General features: G+C 36.1%; 2 protein-coding genes across 2 annotated transcripts; both read right to left on the bottom strand.

The window, feature by feature from the left end:
- Positions 1 to 7,602: 7,602 nt before the first annotated feature.
- Positions 7,603 to 20,758, bottom strand: LOC133708619 (ankyrin repeat-containing protein ITN1-like). Its single transcript, XM_062134082.1, has 2 exons — positions 20,353 to 20,758; positions 7,603 to 8,264 (listed from the first exon to the last, which is right to left on the bottom strand). The coding sequence occupies exons 1-2, from the start codon at positions 20,722 to 20,724 to the stop codon at positions 7,650 to 7,652; spliced, it is 987 nt and encodes a 328-aa protein (XP_061990066.1). The 5' UTR covers positions 20,725 to 20,758; the 3' UTR covers positions 7,603 to 7,649.
- LOC133712166 (uncharacterized) lies at positions 16,927 to 18,657 on the bottom strand. The gene is made up of 2 exons (XM_062138250.1): positions 17,488 to 18,657; positions 16,927 to 17,353 (listed from the first exon to the last, which is right to left on the bottom strand). The coding sequence occupies exons 1-2, from the start codon at positions 18,315 to 18,317 to the stop codon at positions 17,335 to 17,337; spliced, it is 849 nt and encodes a 282-aa protein (XP_061994234.1). The 5' UTR covers positions 18,318 to 18,657; the 3' UTR covers positions 16,927 to 17,334.
- Positions 20,759 to 22,431: the final 1,673 nt, after the last annotated feature.

Raw genomic sequence — 22,431 nt, forward strand, 5'->3', positions numbered from 1 at the left:
GATGAATACAAGTCTGTGAGGTTCACCAGCAATTCCTTCAGCTCGGTAGACCTATGCTTGATTGTTGCAGGATCAAGTTTAAGCCATATTCTACATACCCTCTCAAAATTGCGAAGCTTGTATCGAGGATCTAAAACCAAAGCCACCAAAAGAAAGTGCATGTCATCGAGGCTTGCAAAATATTTTTTAAACTTGCTCCTCATCTTCACTGCCATCTCAAACAAGATCTTTTCTGTATTGCTTCCATTACACATCTCAGGCCGGTCAAAGAGGTCGTCAATGTCAGCTTCAATTGCCACGATATCATGGAATGCTTTCTGAGCTGTGGGACTGTTTGTGGCCGATATCCTCATTGTCACATCATAGAATACCTGCAAATGTACCATTATAAAAAATATGAAATGCAGAAACTGAAAGTTAAATGCAGAAACTGAAAGTTAAGAATATGAAATGCAGAAACTGAAATGCAAAAAGTTAAATGCAGAAAATGAAATGCAGAAAGTTAAATACAGAAACTGAAATGCAGAAAGTTAAATGCAGAAACTGAAATGCAGAAAATGAAATGCAGTAACTTAAATGCAGAGAGTTAAATGCAGAAACTGAAATGCAGTAACTTAAATGCAGAAACTTAAATGCAGAAAATGAAATGCAGTAATGCAGAAACTGAAAGTTAAGAATATGAAATGCAGAAACTGAAATGCAATAACTTAAATGCAGAAACTTAAATGCAGAAAATGAAATGCAGAAACTTAAATGCAGTAACTTAAATGCAGAAACTTAAATGCAGAAAATGAAATGCAGTAACTGAAATGCAGAAACTGAAAGTTAAGAATATGAAATGCAGAAACTGAAATGCAGTAACTTAAATGCAAAAAATGAAATCTTAAAACTGAAATGCAGAAACTGAAAGTTAAGAATATGAAATGCAGAAACTGAAATGCAGAAAATGAAATGCAGAAAGTTAAACTTGGAAACTGAAATGTAGAAAATGAAATGCAGAAACTGTAAAGTGTAAACTGAAATGCAGAAACTTAAATGCAGAAACTGAAAAGTGGCTGATTACCTTGAGGAAATTGACAAAAACAGTAGCTCTTTCCCAATCAGTTTCGACGGGTGGCCCTACCCTTTTCATCTTCTCTTTTGTTTTGTTTGCAGCTTCTGTTTCTGCCCCTTCTAACCACTCATCATCTTCAACCTCTTCCTCATCAAAATAACCCTTGTATTTCGTGTCTTCCTCTTCTGCCATGCGATCAAACCCTTTCCGAAGCTCAAGGGCAACATCCAACATTAAGAAGGTGGAATTCCACCGAGTTGGCACATCCAATATGCACACCTTCTTGCAGTCCAATTGTTCTATGGCAACACATCGCTTAAAAACATCAAGCCTTGCAGACGAACTCCTAACATAACGAACTGCATTTCTAATCGAAGCCACAGATTTATCCATCATTCTTAACCCTGATTTCACAATCAAGTTGAGAATGTGAGCTAAACACCTCACATGAAGCCACTTGCCTCCTAAAACAGGCTGTTTTTTCCAAGTGAGCATCTTTTTCCTAATGTAATCGATAGCAACTTTGTTTGCGGATGCGTTATCCACCGAAATAGTCAACACTCTCTCGATTCCCCATTCAAGTAGGCATGTTTCCAACAGCCTTCCTATGGTGTTCCCTTGATGATTAAGAATTACACAAAAGTTAAGAATTCTTTTGTGTAAATTAAAGCCACCATCTATGAAATGAGCCGTAACCACCATGTAATTTATGTTTTGCACCGATGTCCACGTATTGGTGGTTAAATTAACACAGTGGCTAGCTAGCTCCTGCCTAAGTTTCTTCTTCTCAACATCATACAATTTCCAAAATGTGGTTACAACTAATCTCCTAGAAGGAGTCTTAAACCTAGGACATGCAACTTTACAAAACATTTGAAACCCTTCCTTCTCCGGGTGACTAAATGGCGGCTCGTCTATTACTATCATCTCAACACAAGCTCTTACGCAAGCATCTTGACTAAATGCCCTCATAGTTAAAGAAGGTTCATTCAAGTTCCTACCAACTACAAACACTTGTTGAAACTCTTCCAGATCTATCCTACCAGGGTATTTTTTACACACAACCTCTATATGCCTCTTTAAGCTGCTGGTGCCATTATCATATGGATTACAAGCAAGGTCTGTAGAACAATACCTGCATTTTGCCCTCTTCGTAGTCCCAACCTGGACCTTCTTTCCATCTTTGAACTCATACAATGGCTTGTCAATCTTCTCATAGTGCTCCCATACCATCGAACGCTCCCTCGACCCTGTGGATGTACTCTTCCTCGGTCTATTTTTGGGTTTTGGTGGCCGTGCAGATGTCATCGTAGATGGAGTTCCAGCAGAAGATGGTGTACCAGTACTTGCAGTTGCAGCAACGATAGCATTCTCAGCAATTTCTGTGTCGGGTTCAGACTTGGAATTGGAGTTTGCATTACTCGATTCCGAATTTGAATTGGGATCGGAATGGCTTGAGGATTGGGATTCCACTTGTGGTGTCTTTGCAGTGGATAAATCCATGGGTGATTGATCGACACTCGACAGTCGAGAGTGAAGAAGAATTGAAGAAGCGAAGAACAGAAGAAATGAAGTTGGGTGATGAGGTGATCGTTTTCTCGAACTGAAGAGGACGGCTTGGAGGTTGGAATGGGGTCTTTACTCTTTAGGTCGAAGACTGGAAAAGTGGAAATGAAATTGGGACATTGGGTGATTACCTGCAAGTGAGTTTAGGGTATCCTCTATAGACTCAGCTGATAACCAATTAAAATTGGACACGTAGACAAGTACGAAGAATCGGTCCGGATCGGTCCTAATCGGTCCCTCGAATATGAAAACCGAGCCCGACCCGAAGAATCCTTTAATCGGTTCGGTTTAGCCCGAACCGAGAAATGCAGCTATCAAACCCGACCCGAACGGTAGGTTCGGTCCGGATCAAACCGGTTTCTCGGTCTATCGAGTGAAAACGCCCAGCCCTACTCAAGACCCCATGTTCTTTGATCAATCTGGTAAAATCTAAAGAGTGGTGAAATGCCTGGCTAAAGACCAACTTGATTTATTTTTGACTGCAGAAATCTATTTACACTACAAAGAAACACCAACAAGAATTGCATTCCTCTACAACTCTTTTAGCCCCGTCTTTGGCGCCTATTCCATGACTTCTACTTCTTTGATGGGTGTTTTAGGTTGGGAAATGTAATCGGAATCTCTATGGAGAGCCGCTTAAGTTTGGTTGGGAAAAACAGAGGTAGAAGAATAAGAGGTCAAGCCAAGCCCTGACCCACCAAAATTTAATTCATATCTCTAGAGAAAGCCCGAAGAATTGGACTGTGACTCTTCTATTATATTAATAAGGAGAAGTCCAATCTATGCATATTTGTTTTAGCTTCACACCCTTTAAGTTTGGGCTCAAGCATAGTGTTACTTCTATGTTTATCAAGGTCGATAAGTAACCAGTGAGCGAATTGATCCAAGAGATTTGACTGGTAAAGAGATTGGTTAGGGACTGATCATCATGTACTTGATAGGCACGATCATAAAGATCGGTTTGTACCTTATTGGATAATTCTATGCCAAATTAATTTTCCTATTTCTAATTAAAGATTATCGATTGTAGATAGGTAAGAAGGGTCTCCTGTAGAGGCCTTATGTAACTAACTGTAAGACTTTCCGAGTTTGAAAGAAAATTTGAGTTTGTAAAACAGTTTAAAATAAATAAAACTAATAACAAGGTTTCTTAAGTTGAGGATCAATAGAGAAACATATATAAGCCATGTTTAACTTGGCTTTACTAATCTATGGATGAAGATGCTCAAGTTAAACCAATGCCTAAATTAACCTATCATTTTTCCTTATTTGTATGCTAGGTGAGAGACGCTCTACACCTAACTTCTTTTTTAAAATGCAACCTAAGTTGACCACAACTCTAGATTTAACACAAAGAAATCGTTAAGAATAAACAATTTATTACTTAGAACTCTCAACAGAACCTTCTTAACAAGGAATATGCAATGATTATTCATAACAATAGAATTCTAAACATAAAATCTAAGTTGGCCACCAAAGGAAACATATAAAAGATTCATCAATGTAAAAATAGAGGTTAGGTTCTCATCCATTGAATGAGCAGAAACTAATCAAATGTCAGAGCATAGTATACAATCATGATTGGGGCTTCAATAGCCCTGAACTACTTAGAATTTAGTTAGACATGATATTAAAAGAAAGCACAAAGGAAGTCATAAAAGATGAAGTACAAAAAAAATCCTAAAAATCAAGTTGGTTTCGTGGGAATTCGACTAGTTGATCTGCAAGGTTCGACTGGTCGAAAATACTCTGAACTGCGTCTTAGGCTTGGGTTTCTTGCTTGATTCTCACGCGTAAGAGTTTTATCATTTGCTTTTCCATCCTTTTTATAGTACTCTTAAGTCCTATTTCATTCATTTTTTATTTGAGATTCCTTAAAGTGTAGAGAAAACCAACTTCTTAATTTTTTGATTAAAGTAGGATTTCTCAACATTACTCTGTTCAATGAGAATGCGCCACATCATCACCAATATTTTTTGAGTAATTTCTCCTTTATTGCTACATCATCTCCATGGATTGGGCTCTTCTCCTGCTCCAGTCAAGACTTCAAGCTTAATTGTGCATATTTCCTCCATATTATCTCATTCTCTCATATTTGCTCTGAAAAACCTAATAATCATAAAAGTAGATAATTAAAGAGAAAATAGAATAGAATAACAAAGATTATTATAGGAATTAACAATATAAATGTCGCATAAAATACTTCTATCAGTACCAGTCAAGAACCATTTGATGCTAAAGTTAATTTTAGCATGGTAATATCATAGCATAGAATTATATTTTTTGGGGGGAGGCCTAAACCCAACCCTTAAGGGCTATAAGTTTAAATGTCGTGTGTTTTTCGTGATTATTAGTGTACCCTCAATCCTTGGCATTGAACGTTCCGTACTTAGTTTATACTATAATCTGGCAATCTTGCAAGGTTAAATTGTGCGCTTGTTTTTAGCGTATCAGATGAATTCATTGTGGAAGCTCTCCGGTTGTGAGTTTCCTACCATGCAGAGTTTCTTCATTTTTATGACTTGGTCTATGTTGGCCGGTTCGGCTACAACCGCATGGCTTCTTTCTAGTGTTGCTTCAAGTCCCCAAAAATTATAAAGAATGCTCCTGACTCCTCAATCACCTAGTAGACGACTGTCTGCATGGCTACTGATGGTTGGGAGTATAACAAGAAAGGAAACCATAATGACAATCCGCCAGCCTTTAGGGGTCACTCAAAATTCCAAACGGTCATAGGTTTACCCTTGTTTGTCGTTGTGCTACTTTTTTTTTCTTTTCTTTTTGGAAAAATTCCACAAATAGTCACTCAACTATGACTCATTTGACACTTTGGTCACTCAAGTTTCAAATATATCACTTTGGTCACTCAGCTATTACACTGTCAATCACTTTAGTCACTCAATGAGTTTTTTTTTTTAATGAAAAAAATTAACAAAGTGACTAAAGTGATTGACAGTGTAATAGTTGAGTGACCAAAGTGATATATTTGAAACTTGAGTGACCAAAGTGTCGAATGAGTCATAGTTGAGTGATCATTTGTGGAATTCTCCCTTTCTTTTTTTCTTTCTCTTCCTTGTCATTATTTCTGATTGTATTTCTTGACGCAATTGGTAAGAAGTTTCCTCTGAATGACCAAAAGCGTTCTCAGTGAGTGACACATTGCTGGAAGAATCGGGACCTGCTTAATCTCTAGGTGCTGACGATCCTGAAGGACCTGTCATGCAGGAGATTGTCCATGATGTTCTGCCATGCGGCGAATGGGATGCTACTAGGGCCTCTAAGAAGAAGAGGCATAAGCGGAAGAAGGCCCTCGCACCTCCTGAAGGCACCCAAGTGGTGGAGGGCACTTGAGACACCGCCATTGCCGCCCCAAAATCAAAGATGTGAAGGGTTGAAATTGGTGACGGATTTACTCCCCTCACGACTATTCCTAAGGGGTCACTCTTTGATGGCAAAGAGCTGGACTTCCTTCTACACCTTTGCGAGGGTTTGCAATTTTTTAGACTGGATAGATCGCAAAGGGTGACTCCCCTGAGCAGCTCTACCAATGCTCCTACTTTAAGATTTATTCTTCAGGGTTTGCATCAATTGTTCTCTAAAGCGGTGCCGCCATCGTCTGAAGAGAATTGGTTAAGGAATGAGGTCGTGACCCTTCAGTGCGACCTGGAGGTAGAGAAGAGCATCCACCAGGAGACTGACCGCCGGCTTATTAAAGACGACTTTGAGTTTGTCAGATGTCAAGGAGAAGCTGCATGTTGCTATTAACAAGGACATTGAGCAATCTCAATGGGTATCAGACATGGATCGTGAGGTCAGAGATCTAAAGGCCCGATTGGAGGCTAAAGCTGAGCGCGTCAAGGTCCTGGAGTCTAAAGTTGCAGAGAAGAAGAAGGAGGTAGCTCGGCTACTGTCCAAGAAGGCTAATGCTTCTAAGCTAGCAGATGAGAAGAAGGCCCAGATTGCCCGTGACGCTATCAACGCCTTTAAGAAATCTCCAAAGTTTGATAGGCTGATCGACAAGGCCATTAAAGATCGTGCTACCGCCAATTTTAAGATTTTGGACAGTCGAGGAGTTATTGATTCTTCTAAGATTGTAGCGTCAAGCGCCGCTCTGAGGACTCCGACCATGACTTCTGAGACTGAGATGTGTTGAATCCTATAAGCATATGATGCAATAAAAACCGATAAAAACTTATGTATGGGTTTTCAGGATCTTTAACATAACCCACTAAGACATCGGGGGAGCGGCCGGGGGTGCCCCGGGGAGGGGGGGGAGGGCTAATAAAAACCGATGTCCGGGTTTTCATGATCTTTAACATCATCCACTAAGACATCGAACGATTTTTGTTTTACATTAGCTAGAAACCGATGTCTATTAGCATTACTGTACTAGTGTTGAATCCTATAAGCATATGTAAGCAATACATAAATGATAAGTGAGTGTTGAGGCGAATTGAGCAACTAGGGTAGATAACATCCATTCTTCAAAAGTCCAAAGAGTGATAGGCTATTACAAGTTTTAGTGACTTTTGGTTTATTGAGCTAGGCAATTCCAACTGTACAAATTAATTTCGCACAAACAACTCTTTCCTGCTCGGAGGTTCTTGCTAATAAAATGGAACTCTCCTTGCATCTCTCCATTGTTGGTATATCAATGTGGATACTTCTAGAAGCTCAACACTTGAAGAGATTATGCACGTGTTCTAAATGAAGGAGATGAAGAACCAAACATCAAGGATGAACCATGGAGTTCACATGCACCAACGGGCTACCGTTTCTTGTTATGACACCCTCTTGTCATCCTATAAGTTCTTCATGATGTTTCTATGATATGTCGTGCTGTTACATGTTCAAATTACAACCAACCCAGATATATAAAGTAAAACACAAATTAAAGTAAAACACAATTTAAATCTAAATTCATATAGAAAATCCATAATGCATAATCACATCCATTTCTTGTACATACTACGTTACATTATCACATCGTAGAAGTGGCCAAATGCCTAAGAAGAGACTATCATTGGGCCTAAAACCAAGGTTGGACATCCTTGTCAAATATTCCTGGCCCATATGTAGAAATCAGAGTCCCTAGGAGGAGGGGAAACTGTACCCACACAAATGAGGTGATGGGAACACTCACAAGAATAATGCTTGGAATGACAATCCATGAATAATTTCCGTGTAACATGATGACAAGGGCAGAAGAAAATGCAGTCACCATAGTGGCAATAGAGATAAAAAGAGTGAAAAGACCAATCATTATCTTTTTGGGTAAGGACTTGAGAAAGTCGTCTTCTGCATAACGTGATGTGAGAAGTCCCAAAAATATAATCACTGAAGTTGTGGAAGAAACGAGTGATAAAGCATCTGAAACTATAAAAGCCAGAAACAGCCTTTCATCTATGAACATGGGAATGCCTGTATTACCATTATTCCCACCAGGAATCGTGAATGCTGCAGCAAACATCATGGTAGCAATCAGAGCACCAACAACCGTACAAGAAGTTGCCATGTGTTTTATTGAGATTTCTGCCTCGTCCATCAATTTTTTATGATTCTTGGTGAATAGTTCACGAGCTGTCAATTTATCTGTTTGATTTAGACATTCATACTTGTCGAAAGGTACAATGCTCTCCACTTCCTGCATTTCATTAAGTACATATTAAAAGATGTCACCAAATAATTTTATTTTAGTATTTTTTTATTTTAGTGTTTTATGGGGCTGAAGTTTACAATATTAGACTATTTTGTTCAATATATATATATATATATATATATATATATATATATATATATAAATTTTTTTAATTGTTTTTATGAGAATGCATAATATGGTAATGTTACAAAGAAACAGTGTGGCTCAATAAAAGTAAAGTCCCCACACATAACACTACACTTTTATATGTCCAAACACAAAAACAAACAAATTGAAACAAGCACACAGTAAAACAAAAAATAATGTCACACCCCTTACTCAAATTAAATGTTACTGTGTGTTTCAATTTAGCTTTTCAAACAAATGTAAGAGCAAGTTCACCCGTAGTCAAGAAATGTCAAGGTCGAAAAGTCAAGAATTCGACCAGTCAAATTATTATTCACTGCCACTGGACATGAGTTTCCACCCGTTTTTTTTTCTTGACCAGCCAAGACTGTTCATTTTCTACTGTTCATCTATTTTTCACTGTTCACTGAGTGTTTTCACTGTTCATTTTTACTGTTCATTTTTACTATGAAGAGGAGGAAGGTGTAACTATGAACTCTAATTTTTTGGGTGTGAGATGTAAAGAAAATGCTAGGTATTTATAGATAAATTTTTAGAATTTTTTACAATTTTTTTTCTTACCGTTTTGTTACCGTTTGATTTAATATATATACACATTAATTGGTTGCTGTCAGATCTGCAAGTTAATTGAAACAGACGGCTAAGATTACTTGACCGTTGCAATCAAATTTCCTGTTCACCCAACGGCTAGCTTCCACGCGTCCAAGTCTTCCGCCCAATTCTTGTCGCTAGGCGACAAAAGCAGTCAACACACGCGGTCAGCAATTGCGGTCTAGCGCCTCATTCGTGCGTCCCCTCCACGCGTCGTCTCCTCTGCGTCACTCTATGCTTGTCGGTCGCTGACGTCACCTCACATGCATGCTGGGCCGAGCTGGCAGCCGGGCAAGCTGGGTCAAGAAATTAGTTAGTCTGTTGGCTTTTTTCTTGGACTGGGTCATCAAAAGCCAACTTTTGGCTGGTCAAAACACAACCGGTGGAGGAGTGTTTTTGACAATGGCCGGTCACCACCTCAGAAATCCCATGTGGTGCCCGGTCAAAACGAGACCGGTGGACTTGCTCTAAGGGATTTATGACCAGACAACAAAAGATAAGGGATTCGTGAACATTGGTTGACAAAATTTGAACCCACCCATATCAACGACTAGACAGATAAATCGTTGACCAATGAATTTGACGAATGTTGACCAATAAAATGTTGATTTTCTACAAAAATTGTGTTGAGTGTTGACCGATGAATTTTTATAGTTAATTCCATCATTGGTAAACTATTGGTGTTCAAATATGCTAATTTCCACATAGAAAAAGTTTTGGGGCCATTTCTGCACAAGAAAGTTGTAATACCCCAAAAATTCGTTATTAATTCCTAAATGCTTCGGAAATTATTAAATTGTTCGTGGATACGATTTCGTGGTTCGAGGGTGGAGCGGAAATTAGTTCGAACAATTATTCGCTCGAAAAGCTTCGATTCAAGGGTTGACTTTTTATACTTTTGGATTCTATAAAAACTTCCTTCACAAAAGTTGTAGAGTGTGTCGATACGAGTTCGTGGACATATGAAACACAAGAATCGGAGTTCGTATAAAGAAGTTATGGCCATCGGAAAAAGTTTCCATTTTGGAATATATAGGAAAAATTCAAAAAAAAAATCAGAAAATTCAAGTTTCCAAATCTGGAAACTTTTCTCTCTCTTCCAGCCCGATTTCCAGTTTTGGCCACCCGACTTTCAGCGGCGATTTCTCTTAGCTCCGCCCACCAATCGATGAGTCGCTTGTCCCATTCTCTTCGCCTCACTCCCATCTACAACTATGTGAAGTTTTACGACGTGGGTCGGCCCGTGGACGACACAACAACGCCGAGAAGTGGTGGTGGCGTTGCAACAAATATCCTTGGTCGGAGTTCACGTTTCCGGCCACTATAGCTTGTAATTCTTGGGGGATTTTGGAGCCCAGAGGATGTAGAAGCTTTCTCCCAAGGTGGCCTACGACGATTCAACTCATGGTGATTGAATTTTGAAGATTGGGAATATAGGGTTCTTCGGGTTTCAAACCTTGCAAGGTAAATTCCAGCCAAATGACTTTGATTCTGACTTTGTGCTAGTTATGAATGTTGTTGGGTTTGTTAAGAAGAAGATTTTTGGTTAGGAAGTGTGGCCAAATTTTGAGTTTGACGGCGGCTCTGCCACCGTCTGTGGCGGCCATTTCCGGCCACTTCCAGCCACCCCAGCAACAGTTTTTGTTCCTCTTTTTAATCTATACATCGATACGATCATTTCGATATATAGTTTATAATTTTTGGAAATCGCATGAGCAAGTTATGAATTTTCAAAGTTTTAGAGTTTTTGGCTCGATCGGTTTTTGATCCGTGAGGATTCGGCCGTCCGATAGACTTGTAACTTTGATATATGATCGTAGAAGTATTCCGAAGACCTCGGGTTGTCTCAGATGAAGTTTCGCCTCGATTAGCATTACTTTCGGGATTTTAGTTCAAACGGGGGGTTCGAACTTTAATCGTCTTTGATTCGTGTAATAAGTTAAGATCATATTTTACTTAGGTGATTGATGGAGCATATTTGATACCTTATCTCGGCTTTAAGAGAAGACGCAACGGAATTTAGAAGTGATTAAATCTCACGGTGTTTCGGTTGATAAATTAGTTATGTTTTAATTAGTAGATTTTATTGTTAGCACGAAAAATCGTATTTATCGAAACAAATTATTTGTTTTAAAAATATATGAACTTGATCGACAACGGTTCTTGGGTAAGTTAAAACAATGTTTTGATATAAAATGATTTTCGAGAAGTATAATTTGTAAAACTATAGTTGGTATTAGTAGCATCCCTGAGTGGATGACTACGTATATATATATTTACATGAAAAATATATATCTTGGTGGAATTGGGTGTGTTGTTCACTTTTGTTGTGTGATGTGATGTTGAGGAAAATAAATGGAATTTGAAAGAAAAGAGGTTTTTGTCGGTTTGAGCGTTGATTGAAATGTGTACGATTTTGATGATGGTTTTGAGATGAGAACATATTATTTTGGAATTGGTTTCGCTACTATTTTGAGGCTGTTGGAGATTAGGAATCAATACTATGTTATAACCTGTGTGGTGATCTGCGTGATGATTTTGTGTAAATGATCGATGTAGGTTGTTGTAAGTGTTGATGTTGTGGTGATTGATGTTATTAATGGATGATTTTGCACTGTATCATGTTTTATGAGAAATTTTTGTGTGCTCCCGTCACTCCACGTGGCAAATGTGACGGACCACTATGATTGGTCCACGTCATTTTTTTTTTCTCTGTTAAAACAATCATAACAACGACACAACGTTATCTCTACCCAAAAAACAAATGAAAAGAATGAATAAAGCTTTGAACATCCGATTGGGGAGGATCCATGAAGGCTAGGCGGGAGAGAATTTGGATTTGGCCCTTTTTAAAATGGATGAATACCAAGAACCTTCTTCTTTTCAATTGAGAGAGTGAAAATGGTAGTCTTGCTTCTCTGGCTTATGTCAGGAGGAATTGGACTGAAAAAGAAAAAAAAAAAATGAATTGTGAACATCCAACAGATCGAAGGTGGGAGCTCGAGAACTGGGCTTTTGGTCGTTGTGAAATTCTTAATGAATAATCCTAGTGGAATACATCCAATATTCGAACTACAACCAAGCAATAAGCTCCAACTGTATGATATCATATGTTTTTCGAAAAAAATTGTATGAGATTAGATCATTGAATGAAACTTAATTGTGGGAAGGAGAAATTCAAGAACAATCCAACTTTGTATAATTGCTTATGCTTCTTTGAATCTCCCATCTGTCCAAGTTATCGTCATGGTACTAAAATTAATAAAAATTCCAGCTTTGCATATAGTCAGAGTGGAAGAGCTTTCAGATCTTGTTCATAATTCCAATAATATTGTGAAGTGTGTTCTTGGCTGACCGCGGTTTCAAGTTCCATCAGAAAAGAAAAATATGATTGACAATGACGTGGACCAATCAAAGTGGTCTGTCACATATGCCATGTGGAGTGACGGGAGCACACAAAAATTTCTCATGTTTTATTTCTATTATTGAATTATTTGTTTTCTTTGTAACCTCCTGAACTAAACTCTATGCAGGGATTACTGTTTTCTGAATTGATTGTTTTAATGTAATTCCCTTAACTAAACTCTATGCAGGGATTACTATGATTTTATTGATTATTTTAATGTAATTCCCTAAACTACATTTTATGCAAGGATTACTATGATTTTTATTGATTGTTTTAATGTGATCTCCTGAACTAAATTTTTATGCAGGGATTACTGATTTTACTTAATTCTTATTGTGAGTACAGTTGTGCTTTGGGATTTGTAGTGAGTGTGAAATGAGTTTGTGATGTCTTAATTTTAGCAAATACTTTATGTTGGGAGGAAATGAGTGAGATTTCGTAGTTGTATCGTTGAGGCAAATGAATGATGATTTGATAGATTGTGGTGATTTAAAAGTATTTAAAATGTTGTTGGAGTTTAATTGTATAATTGAAGTTGTGGAAAATTAGATACATGAATCGAGAGACAGAGCATGTAGGTTTAGTTTGAGTTAAGTTACGTGAGCATGTTTGTAGGATATGAACTTGATGTTTTTGTCATGATAATTGCATATTGATTTTGCTAGGCTGAGATGGTTTAAGCATATGTTATGTGATTATTTAGGTTTACTCATACGAGCTTGCAAAAGCGTACCGGGTTTGTTATTTCAACATGGTGCACTATTCCATGGTGTAGAGGTTATTGTGTAGGTCAGAGTTACAGTCATCGAAGCTGAAGTTTTATAGCTGTTGTAGCTTGGATGTAGAAGTGTTTTGGTTTTAGTCTTCCGCTGTGTAGAGAGTTGGTGAGCGTGTTTACTCATTGAATTGTTATTCAGTTTAATATGTAAACTCTTTGTAGTGTAATATGTGACTCTAAAGAATGAGTCTGTATTACTGTCGGTGTGCTCGGTTGCTTTATGGCTTAGTTTAAAATTAAAAATTTTCTATGTGTTTTCTTGTGCTTGTTAAGTTTTCGCGTTTCGGATTTGAATTTATTTATTCAAAATTTAGGGTGTGACAAAAGTTCTTGCGTACCCATTTTTGATTTTTGCCCTAAATTTTAAATGGTAACCCTGTCATATCAAACGCGTGGTGGATTTTTATATGGCATGGTTACATCCCCACCATAATTAACACATTGAGAAAATTCAATAGTTTGTCTATACTATTATTAAAAGAAGAGGTTTTGTTAGCCAAAACCAAAAATTTTGATAGAAATAACTCTAAAAGATTAAAAAAAATTGAGAACTAATTAAATCACAAAAGTACAAATGTGACAATTGCAAAATAATTTTTTACTAACAATAATTTTTTAATCCATTCATTTTCTTTTTTTATTTTCTCAAAAAAAAAAAAACTATTACACATGCACAGCATGTATACATGAAGGCTAATGTTTATTAACTAATCAGAAAAATGAGCTTTTATTCATTCCCAATCTACATGCAACAAATAATGGACTAATTTCAATTTACAAATTTTCATTAATTTAAATTTGCATGTCATGTATCCCTACAATTATTTGTATCCCTACACTTTTAGTTTTCTCACATGTGTCCCTACAGTTACAAATTTTAATCAATGATGTCCAACCGTTAACTTTTTTGTCAACTATTGTGCAAAATATTTTAAAATTCTCATTAATTTAAATTTGCATGTCATGTCAATGGCACATGATAGTCAAAGGAGTCCACTATAACATATAAGCAATTAACAAAAAATACTAGGAAAAAGCAAATTTATATGCCACTGGACCCATTTATTTTAATTGTTTTAATTTGAATATTCAATATAAGATGTAAGACAAGCGGTGGAATGTGGAACTTTTTTTTTTTTAATTTTATATCTATTCATTTACTTTTTTACCCACTCACTATATATAAAATTATATATTTTGCATAGAATATGAAAGAAGAGGCATATTTTAGTATTTTGAAAATTTAACCAAATCCTCCATATTCTGTCTACTACTATTTGGTCTAGTAGCATAAATCTCATTTTTATAAGTGAGAGATCGTCAATTTGACTCACAAAATATTAGTTGTTGATATAATTAAAAAAAAAACTCCACATTCTCTTTAAATATACAAGTGACGGTCAATTCCATCACTCCACAGCCCACATTATATACTTTATCAATGTGGGTTAACCATTATTAGAATTTCCTTAAAATTATAATAGAAATTGCCTACAGCATGATGGGTGTGAGAGTTGTGGGCGGTTTTATCAATGTAATTGGGTAGTTTAAGACTGATTTTTTTATTGATTGTTTTTGTTTTTGAAGTTTTTGTTTCTAATGACTAAAATATTTATCCATGATTTTTTCTTAATTTTTTAGGGTTAAAAAAGTAAAATAAATTAGGAGAAATAGGGTTTGAGAAAAACAAAAGTGGCGGTGTTGCTTGTCCCGCGGCGCCCTCTCACTGACAGTGGCTTCTAGCCTCGTCGGCGCTTGACGGGTGCGGCCGTATGGGTTGGTGATTGGTTTGCGACGGGTGGTTGTTGGATTCTAAGGCTGCTGCATGTGGAACGTTTTTCCTCTCTCTCAGATGGTTGCGATGGTTAATCGGGGCTTTGCTGCAGGTGCCAAGGGGCTCAATGCTGGCGGAGGACAACGTAGTCGATCTGAATTCCATAACTTTCAGTCGACCAAAATGTTGTCCGGCGTGTGGTGGTGGGCTGGAACAATAACGATGGAGCTGCGAGGTTTGGCCTGCTTTTGGGGAAGGATTTCGACAGAGGTGGTCACTGGAATCAGCCTTGGAAGCTTCAGACCTTTTGTGGCGGTGCCCGACAAGCTGCAGTCGACTCTGACAGATATGAAAACGGTTTGCAACAGTCTTTTCCGTTTCCTTATTAGGTTTTTAGTTTTTGGTTTTTGGTTCGGTCTAATAAGTCCCTCCTCAATTGAGCGAGGGTTTGGTTGTCTTGGATTTGTAGTTGTGTCATTGATATGGTGTCTTTCTCGAGGACGATTTGGTTCAATTCTGGTTTACTTTTGTTGTCAATTTGCCGACGAGCAATCCTTTACACGTGGTTTGATACTTTTTTGACACGGCGTTGAAGAGGTCGACGACGTCTTCTTTGCTATTGACTACTGGGTATTATTGGGACTTTCAGGATATGTAGCCTTGGAAAGGGGTGTGGTTAGAGTTTGGGCTCATTGGCCTGATGACATCTGTAACCGCGGTTCCCCCCCCCCCAGTGTATGCTTTCTGGTTGATTGAATGAAATTTCTATCTTTTTCTCAACAAAAAAAAAAGTAAAATAAATTAATTATAGCTGACAACACCTAGTTTCTTATATATATTATAAGCATAACCCTAGTTAGTTAATTTGCGAACTAACAAATCATTGAAAAAATAAATAAACACTTGTTTCAGAATTATTTCTAAGGATTTTGAAAAAAATTAAATTTTTTTAAGTTAGCTGAATTATTCCCGAATTATACGTATTCCCAAATTTTTCAATTGAAAAAAAAGCTAGATTATTGAACAAACATTATTTTTAATTTTAATTTTTTAATTAAAAAGTCAAGTGTAAGAATAATATTAAATTTTATATTTTTATAATTGAAAGATTACTCGAGTATGGTTCATCGTTATTTCTTTGTTTAAAATTCATGTTTTAGATGTCATATTAACTATAAATAAAGCAAGAAATTACACATAAGTATTAGAATTGACATATATTGATATTTGTATATCCGTATTTTTACATACGTATTTTTCATTACATTTCATTTTAAACATGTACGCGTCGAATTTTATAATTTTATGTTTCCGTACTTTATGACCAAATTTTTTGAAGTATTTTTCACTAAAAATTACTTAATTATTCACGTACGTATTTTTAACGTTTAATTCCCATCCATAAAATTACTAACTATGTATCTCAGTAGTTTTCGGGTCTTTTTGGATCATAAACCAACATTATTAATACCATCTTTATTAACACATGATTCTGGAATTTCATCAGGACTTATTATGATTCTCATTATTGGTTTATCTTAGTAGCCTTATGTATGATTTTTGGTAAATTTATATGAAATTTGAACGAGCAAGGTACGTTGGTGAAAAAACAAACTAACTGGTTAATTTTCTTTGCTTGCTAGTTGAATGAGAACTGGGTATCTTCTTTTGGATAAACATGCCCAATAATAGTAGTCTTTTGAAAACAATTAATTTTTGGAATGAATAATCGTTCATATTTTAGATCTGGTTTTCCAGATTGTTCATCAAATTTTCTGGGATTTTTTCTTGACTTTGAGTTATTGGTCTCGTTCTGTGCAACACGTACGCTTATATATAGTATTATAACAGCAACTGGGATTGAGAAGTAATGGACTAGGGGTATACATGGAAGAAAATAGATCTCAGACAACCTTCATAGTTATTGTTTAATTTAATATTAGAAAATTATGAAAACTTGACACATGTACGAGTGTGGTTCACACACACTCACTTGAGTGTGAGCCTAGCACTCTCCCATGTCCTATTTATATGGACACATAAAGTTATGTATAAAAAAATCAATATGTCGTTGACTAATAGTATTGATATTATCAAGTTTGGTTGTCATGTAGGCTTTTTTCTTCTTCTTTTTTTTTAGGGAAAAAAATACAAACAGTACCCAACCTATGACCCACTAGTAACTTCAGTACTCAAGTTTTTAAAACTATTACTTTGGTACCTGAAGTTTGGACCCCGACCCAACTTTAGTGCCTAAAGCACTGTTGGCCGTTACGGTGTTAGTCAACTGTCAAACTTTGAGGGGTATTCTCGTCCTTTCACTAGATTTCTTCTTCTTCCTCAAGCTCTCTTCATTTTCTTCTTCCTCCCAACTCTCAGATCATCTTCTCCAGACCCAACTTTAAAGAATGAAACCCAGAGCAATGAACATTATCAAACATTACAGTCACAGAACTACATAATATGACATATTTAAGCAGCCTCAGATCAAACAAGAACACAAGCATTAGTGAAATTCATAATGTTAACTCACTGTAGATCATTGACACGACGGGATGTTCTCCTTTCGACATTCCTAACAGACAATGGTTCGTCCCCCAACGAAAACTGCTTGATTTCAACTCTCTCAACATAGTCAGGCTTCTTCAAATTATCAATGACCAGCTGAAGCAACCCAATGAGCCAATTCTCAAGCCCGGCTCTGTAAACCTTCCAGAGCTTCCCCAAAACCATGTTCACCCATTCCACCGACTCCTTCCTCTGCAAATCCTTCTCCAAAAACAATGAGAAGCTCGTAGGCACTTGCGGCCACGCCTCCCTCGGACCATTCTCACTTCCCCGCTTGCCTTTCTTCCTTGAAGTCCAGAACTTGTCAAACCCAACCCCCACAAAAAAGAAGAAGACAAACAACCCCACAATGTTTCGGTTTATCGGAGGCGACGGCATTGGGTGTATGACTCCTAGCTGAGTCCTAAGCTTATCAACAAAAGGGTCTTCTTGAAAACTTGTGAAATTGGAACCCATTTGAATATGTGACTCATCCGAAAACTCATCGAGCGCATCCAATTCACTTGAAAAACGCTTCAGCACCAAGTTCTTGGCGGCCCTTCTAGTTGAATTTGCAATCTCTATATTCATATTATTAGTCCCCGACCCATCTGGGGAAATCGCACAAGCAGTAAAACCCAGTTTTCTTCTAACATCTTTACGCCGAAAACCGGCTATAAGTACCTGCTTCCTTCTTCTTCCAGCAGCTGAAGAACGAACCCAACTGGTGTTTGTATTGGCGAAATTTCCACATGGGCAGTGGACAAAAAGAGGCTGCGAGAAGTCGAAACTCGCAGAAACGGATTGTAAGATCATTAATTAGTTGTGGAGATAAACGGATTGTAAGATCAAATCACACTACCACCAAACCCATATCCATCATCGATATTCAATCCCCCTCACCCACCACCATATAAGTAACCCAACATTCCAATCAAACTCCCCCGATTCCAATTTCCAAATTCTCCGGACCTTTTAATCATGAACAAAGAACCCAAAAACCATGAAGGCAACCAGAAACCATGGACTTAATGATACAAACCCAGAAACCAGCCCCACCCGCCTTGCAGAGAGAAAGTGGAAAAAAAAGAAAAAGAAAAAAAAATTGCGACCCAGCCCAAAGAAAAGAAAAAAAAGAGAGAGATGGGAAACTGACCGTACCAGAGTGTGAGGGAGAAGAAGACGAACAGTGAAAGGACGAGAATACCCCTCAAAGTTTGACAGTTGACTAACATCGTAACGGCCAACAGTGTTTTAGGCACTAAAGTTGGGTCAGGGTCCGAATTTCAGGTACCAAAGTGATAGTTTTGAAAACTTGAGTACTGAAGTTACAAGTGGGCCATAAGTTGGGTACTGTTTGTATCTTTTTCCCTTTTTTTTAAACTGTTGTAATCGGTGTTGTGTGTATATATATATATATATATATATATATATATATATATATATACTAGCCTCTTAACACACGCTCACGCGTGTGTCAATTGGCCTTTTTTTTTTTATACTTTATTTGTGTTTATAATATTTTGTTTGAGTTTTTATTAGTATTTCTAAAAAAAAAGTTTGTTTTAGTAATTTATCTAAAAAATGTTTATTTTTTATGAAATTATGAATAATTTAAAAAAATAATAATAATAAGCAACTTTTTTATTTAAACGGCCAACTAACAAAAAGATTTTTTTTTGTAATTTCTTCAATTCAGTTTACTGTTATATTTACTATTTTACCCTTCATGTGTTAAATTATAGATTTTTAGACTATAATTAAAGAAGGGTAAATTGTGGGTTTTTAAAAATTTAACCATAAGCCTTATTGGCTTAATTAATACTGATATATATATATATATATATATATATATATATATATATATATATATATATATATATATATATATACTAGTGAGATCCCTTTTTGGTCTTTTATAGGGATAGACATTAGACCAACTTTTCGATCATATTTTCACATCTTAACCGTTCAGTTTTTAGGTCCTAATGTATAGATCACTTCTGCAAATTTTCAGCCAATTTGATGATCGTTAAGGCATCCAAAACTGCAATTTACCATTATAAACACGAACGGTTCCGGTTCGACAGATTCTGTCCGTTTGTGTAAATTGCAGTTTTGGATGCCTTAACGATCACCAATTTGGCTGAAAATTTGCATAAGTGATCTATACATTAGGACCTAAAAACTGAACGGTTAAGATGTGAAAATATGATCGAAAAGTTGGTCTAATGCCTATCCCTATAAAAGACCCAAAAAAGGGATCCCTTAGTGGAAGCCCTCTATATATATATATATATATATATACACACACACACACACAGATTTTATCCAGAGCGGAGCTCCGCTTTGAAATTAATGTGTGAAGTTCGAGTTTTCGGTCACTTTTCGGTCGCATATCCACATCTCGACCGTTCAGTTTTTAGGTACTACTGTATAGATCATCTCTACAAATTTTCAGCCAAATTGATGATCGTTAAGGTATCTAACTCGCTTAAACCAATGGACGAACTGAATCTGTCAACCTAAACTGTACTAGCTTTAAAGCAGTTATCAATGCCTTAACGATCATTAATTTGGCTGAAAGAGATGATCTATACACTAGTACCTAAAAACTGAACAGTCGAGATGTGGATATGTGACCGAAAAGTGACCAAAAACTCGAATTTCACACGTTAATTTCAAAGCAGAGCTCTGCTCTAGATAGGATCTGTACACACACACACACACATATATATATATATATATATGGAGAAAGATTTCATAATAGCCTAGACACGAAATACCTCAAATTTGAAAGAAAAATAATCCTTTATTAAAGGACCATATTTATAAAGTTGGAAATACTAACCTTAAACCATTGTAGTTCTCTCTGCATTTGCAAAGTCGCACCTTGAAGATGATCAAATTGTGAAAGTGGCGATAAAATTCCTGCAGCGTGTAGCATATTGTTGTTAAAATTGTCTACTGAACGTCCGGTTCTTTTCCTGGCTTCCTTTTTAATCCCATATATTAGACTATAAATTTTTTCTTGGCGACATTCAATGGCAAAATGGTAAATGGATCTAGTTTTCTCATCCAAGGTTTTAGCAAGTTTTGGATTTGCTTTACATATTTGAGTAATAAACTCAACATGCCCTGTTTCCACAGCTTTGAAGATTGATTTTGTCACAATGTCAAATTCAGCTACTTTAAGATTGTAATTCTTTGTTGCTTCACCCATGCAACGTAGAAACTCTGAGATTTGGCCATGAACCATTTTCATTTGATATATGCGACTGATTCCTGCGTTACAAAGAAGCCATATTCTAATTCATTTAATACTTAAGCATAAGTTAAAAAGATAAATAATGTGGATGTAATATACCTAAAGGTTTAAGTAGACCCTTCACACTGCTTCTGAAGAAACTCTTAACTGCAATTCAAGCTCAAATATGTCAATAGGCCATATATTTGTAAAAGTGACAGAGTATTTTGAAGTTTATTTTACTACTAGCCATTTAAGGTTCTCTACAAAATCAAGGGTATTTCACTTTGAAGTTTATTTTATTACTATCTCAATCACATGTATTAAGTTCAATTGTTCAAATGGGGTGAGATATATCAACTTACAATTGTACATTTAATCTCATCCATCAAATTCACTTGTCCCTTATTCCCTTAGGTGATCAGGACTCATATTTAAAAATTACAAAAAACAACTAAAAAGAAACGTTATAAATTTAGTAAATTGAAATAGTTGAGAACCTCTCTTGCTCAATATTTACAAAATATTAATTAAATCTGTCTTCATAATACAATCACCGTCTCTTCAAGATCATACGTATAAAACCAAATTGGTTGAAACATATTGAAAGAAGTTATAAAACCATCAAATATATCTTGGATACATGAATACATTATGATCAATCACTTTGTTTGCAAAACAACCACCATGACTCATTTTTTACTGATTTTAATATTTACCATGACTATATCCAGTGGCGGAGCCAGAAAATGATCTCAACTGGAGCACTCGAAAGTTAAAAAAAAAAAAAAAACAAATAAACTTAAACTTAAAATATATCAAAATTGTAATAAAAATAATAATTGGAATAAGGTTAGGGAAAGATCAATATCTATTTTTGTGCTAAAAAAGGTCAATATTTTTTTTAAATTACATATTTTATTAATAAAACTTATGATTTTTAGATTTTAGACAATTTTTCATAATGAAAATATAATTTATCTTTGAACTTTGAAACTATATGAAAGAATACTATTTTTTTTTCTGAGAAGAAATACTAGTATTAGTGTTAGAAAAAAAGAAAGAAATAATAAAAAAGAAAATATTAGCACATTGCTGAGAATAAATAATAGTATTAATGTAAAAGAAAAAAAAAAGGCACAAAAAATAAGCACATTGTTGCTACCAGCAATTGAACCAGTGACTAGCCAAACACATGCATATGCTTCAACCACCAAGACAAGGCAGCACTCAGATAAAATATGCAACCAGATTGTATATATTTTAAATCTCACTGGGGCACAGGACCCACTGTGCCCCAAAGTGACTCCGCGCCTGACTATATCGATCACGAAGATATTCACATACATTGAATAATTTGAAATCTTAGAGGCATCAAGTTTTTCAACTTGAAAAACAACAAAAGTAAGAAAGTTAAGTTATTCAATCTGCGATATACTAACCTCATTTATGTGAGAAAGAAGAAAGGCAATTAATAATTACCATATTGATATGTGCCGAAATTAATTAGCAATTAATTCCACAATAAAACAAAAAATAATGTATTAAATAAAAATTTATGGTACATATCTATTGCTTTTGTTAAGTTTTTCTCATTTATTTATCTAATGAGGAGGGGCATAGATGGAAGTTTGATGAAAAAATGAGACAAAAAATATAAGGGATGTGCATTAAGTAATTGAG

The sequence above is a fragment of the Rosa rugosa genome, chromosome 5, assembly GCF_958449725.1.
Source record: "Rosa rugosa chromosome 5, drRosRugo1.1, whole genome shotgun sequence".
NCBI lineage: Eukaryota > Viridiplantae > Streptophyta > Magnoliopsida > Rosales > Rosaceae > Rosa > Rosa rugosa.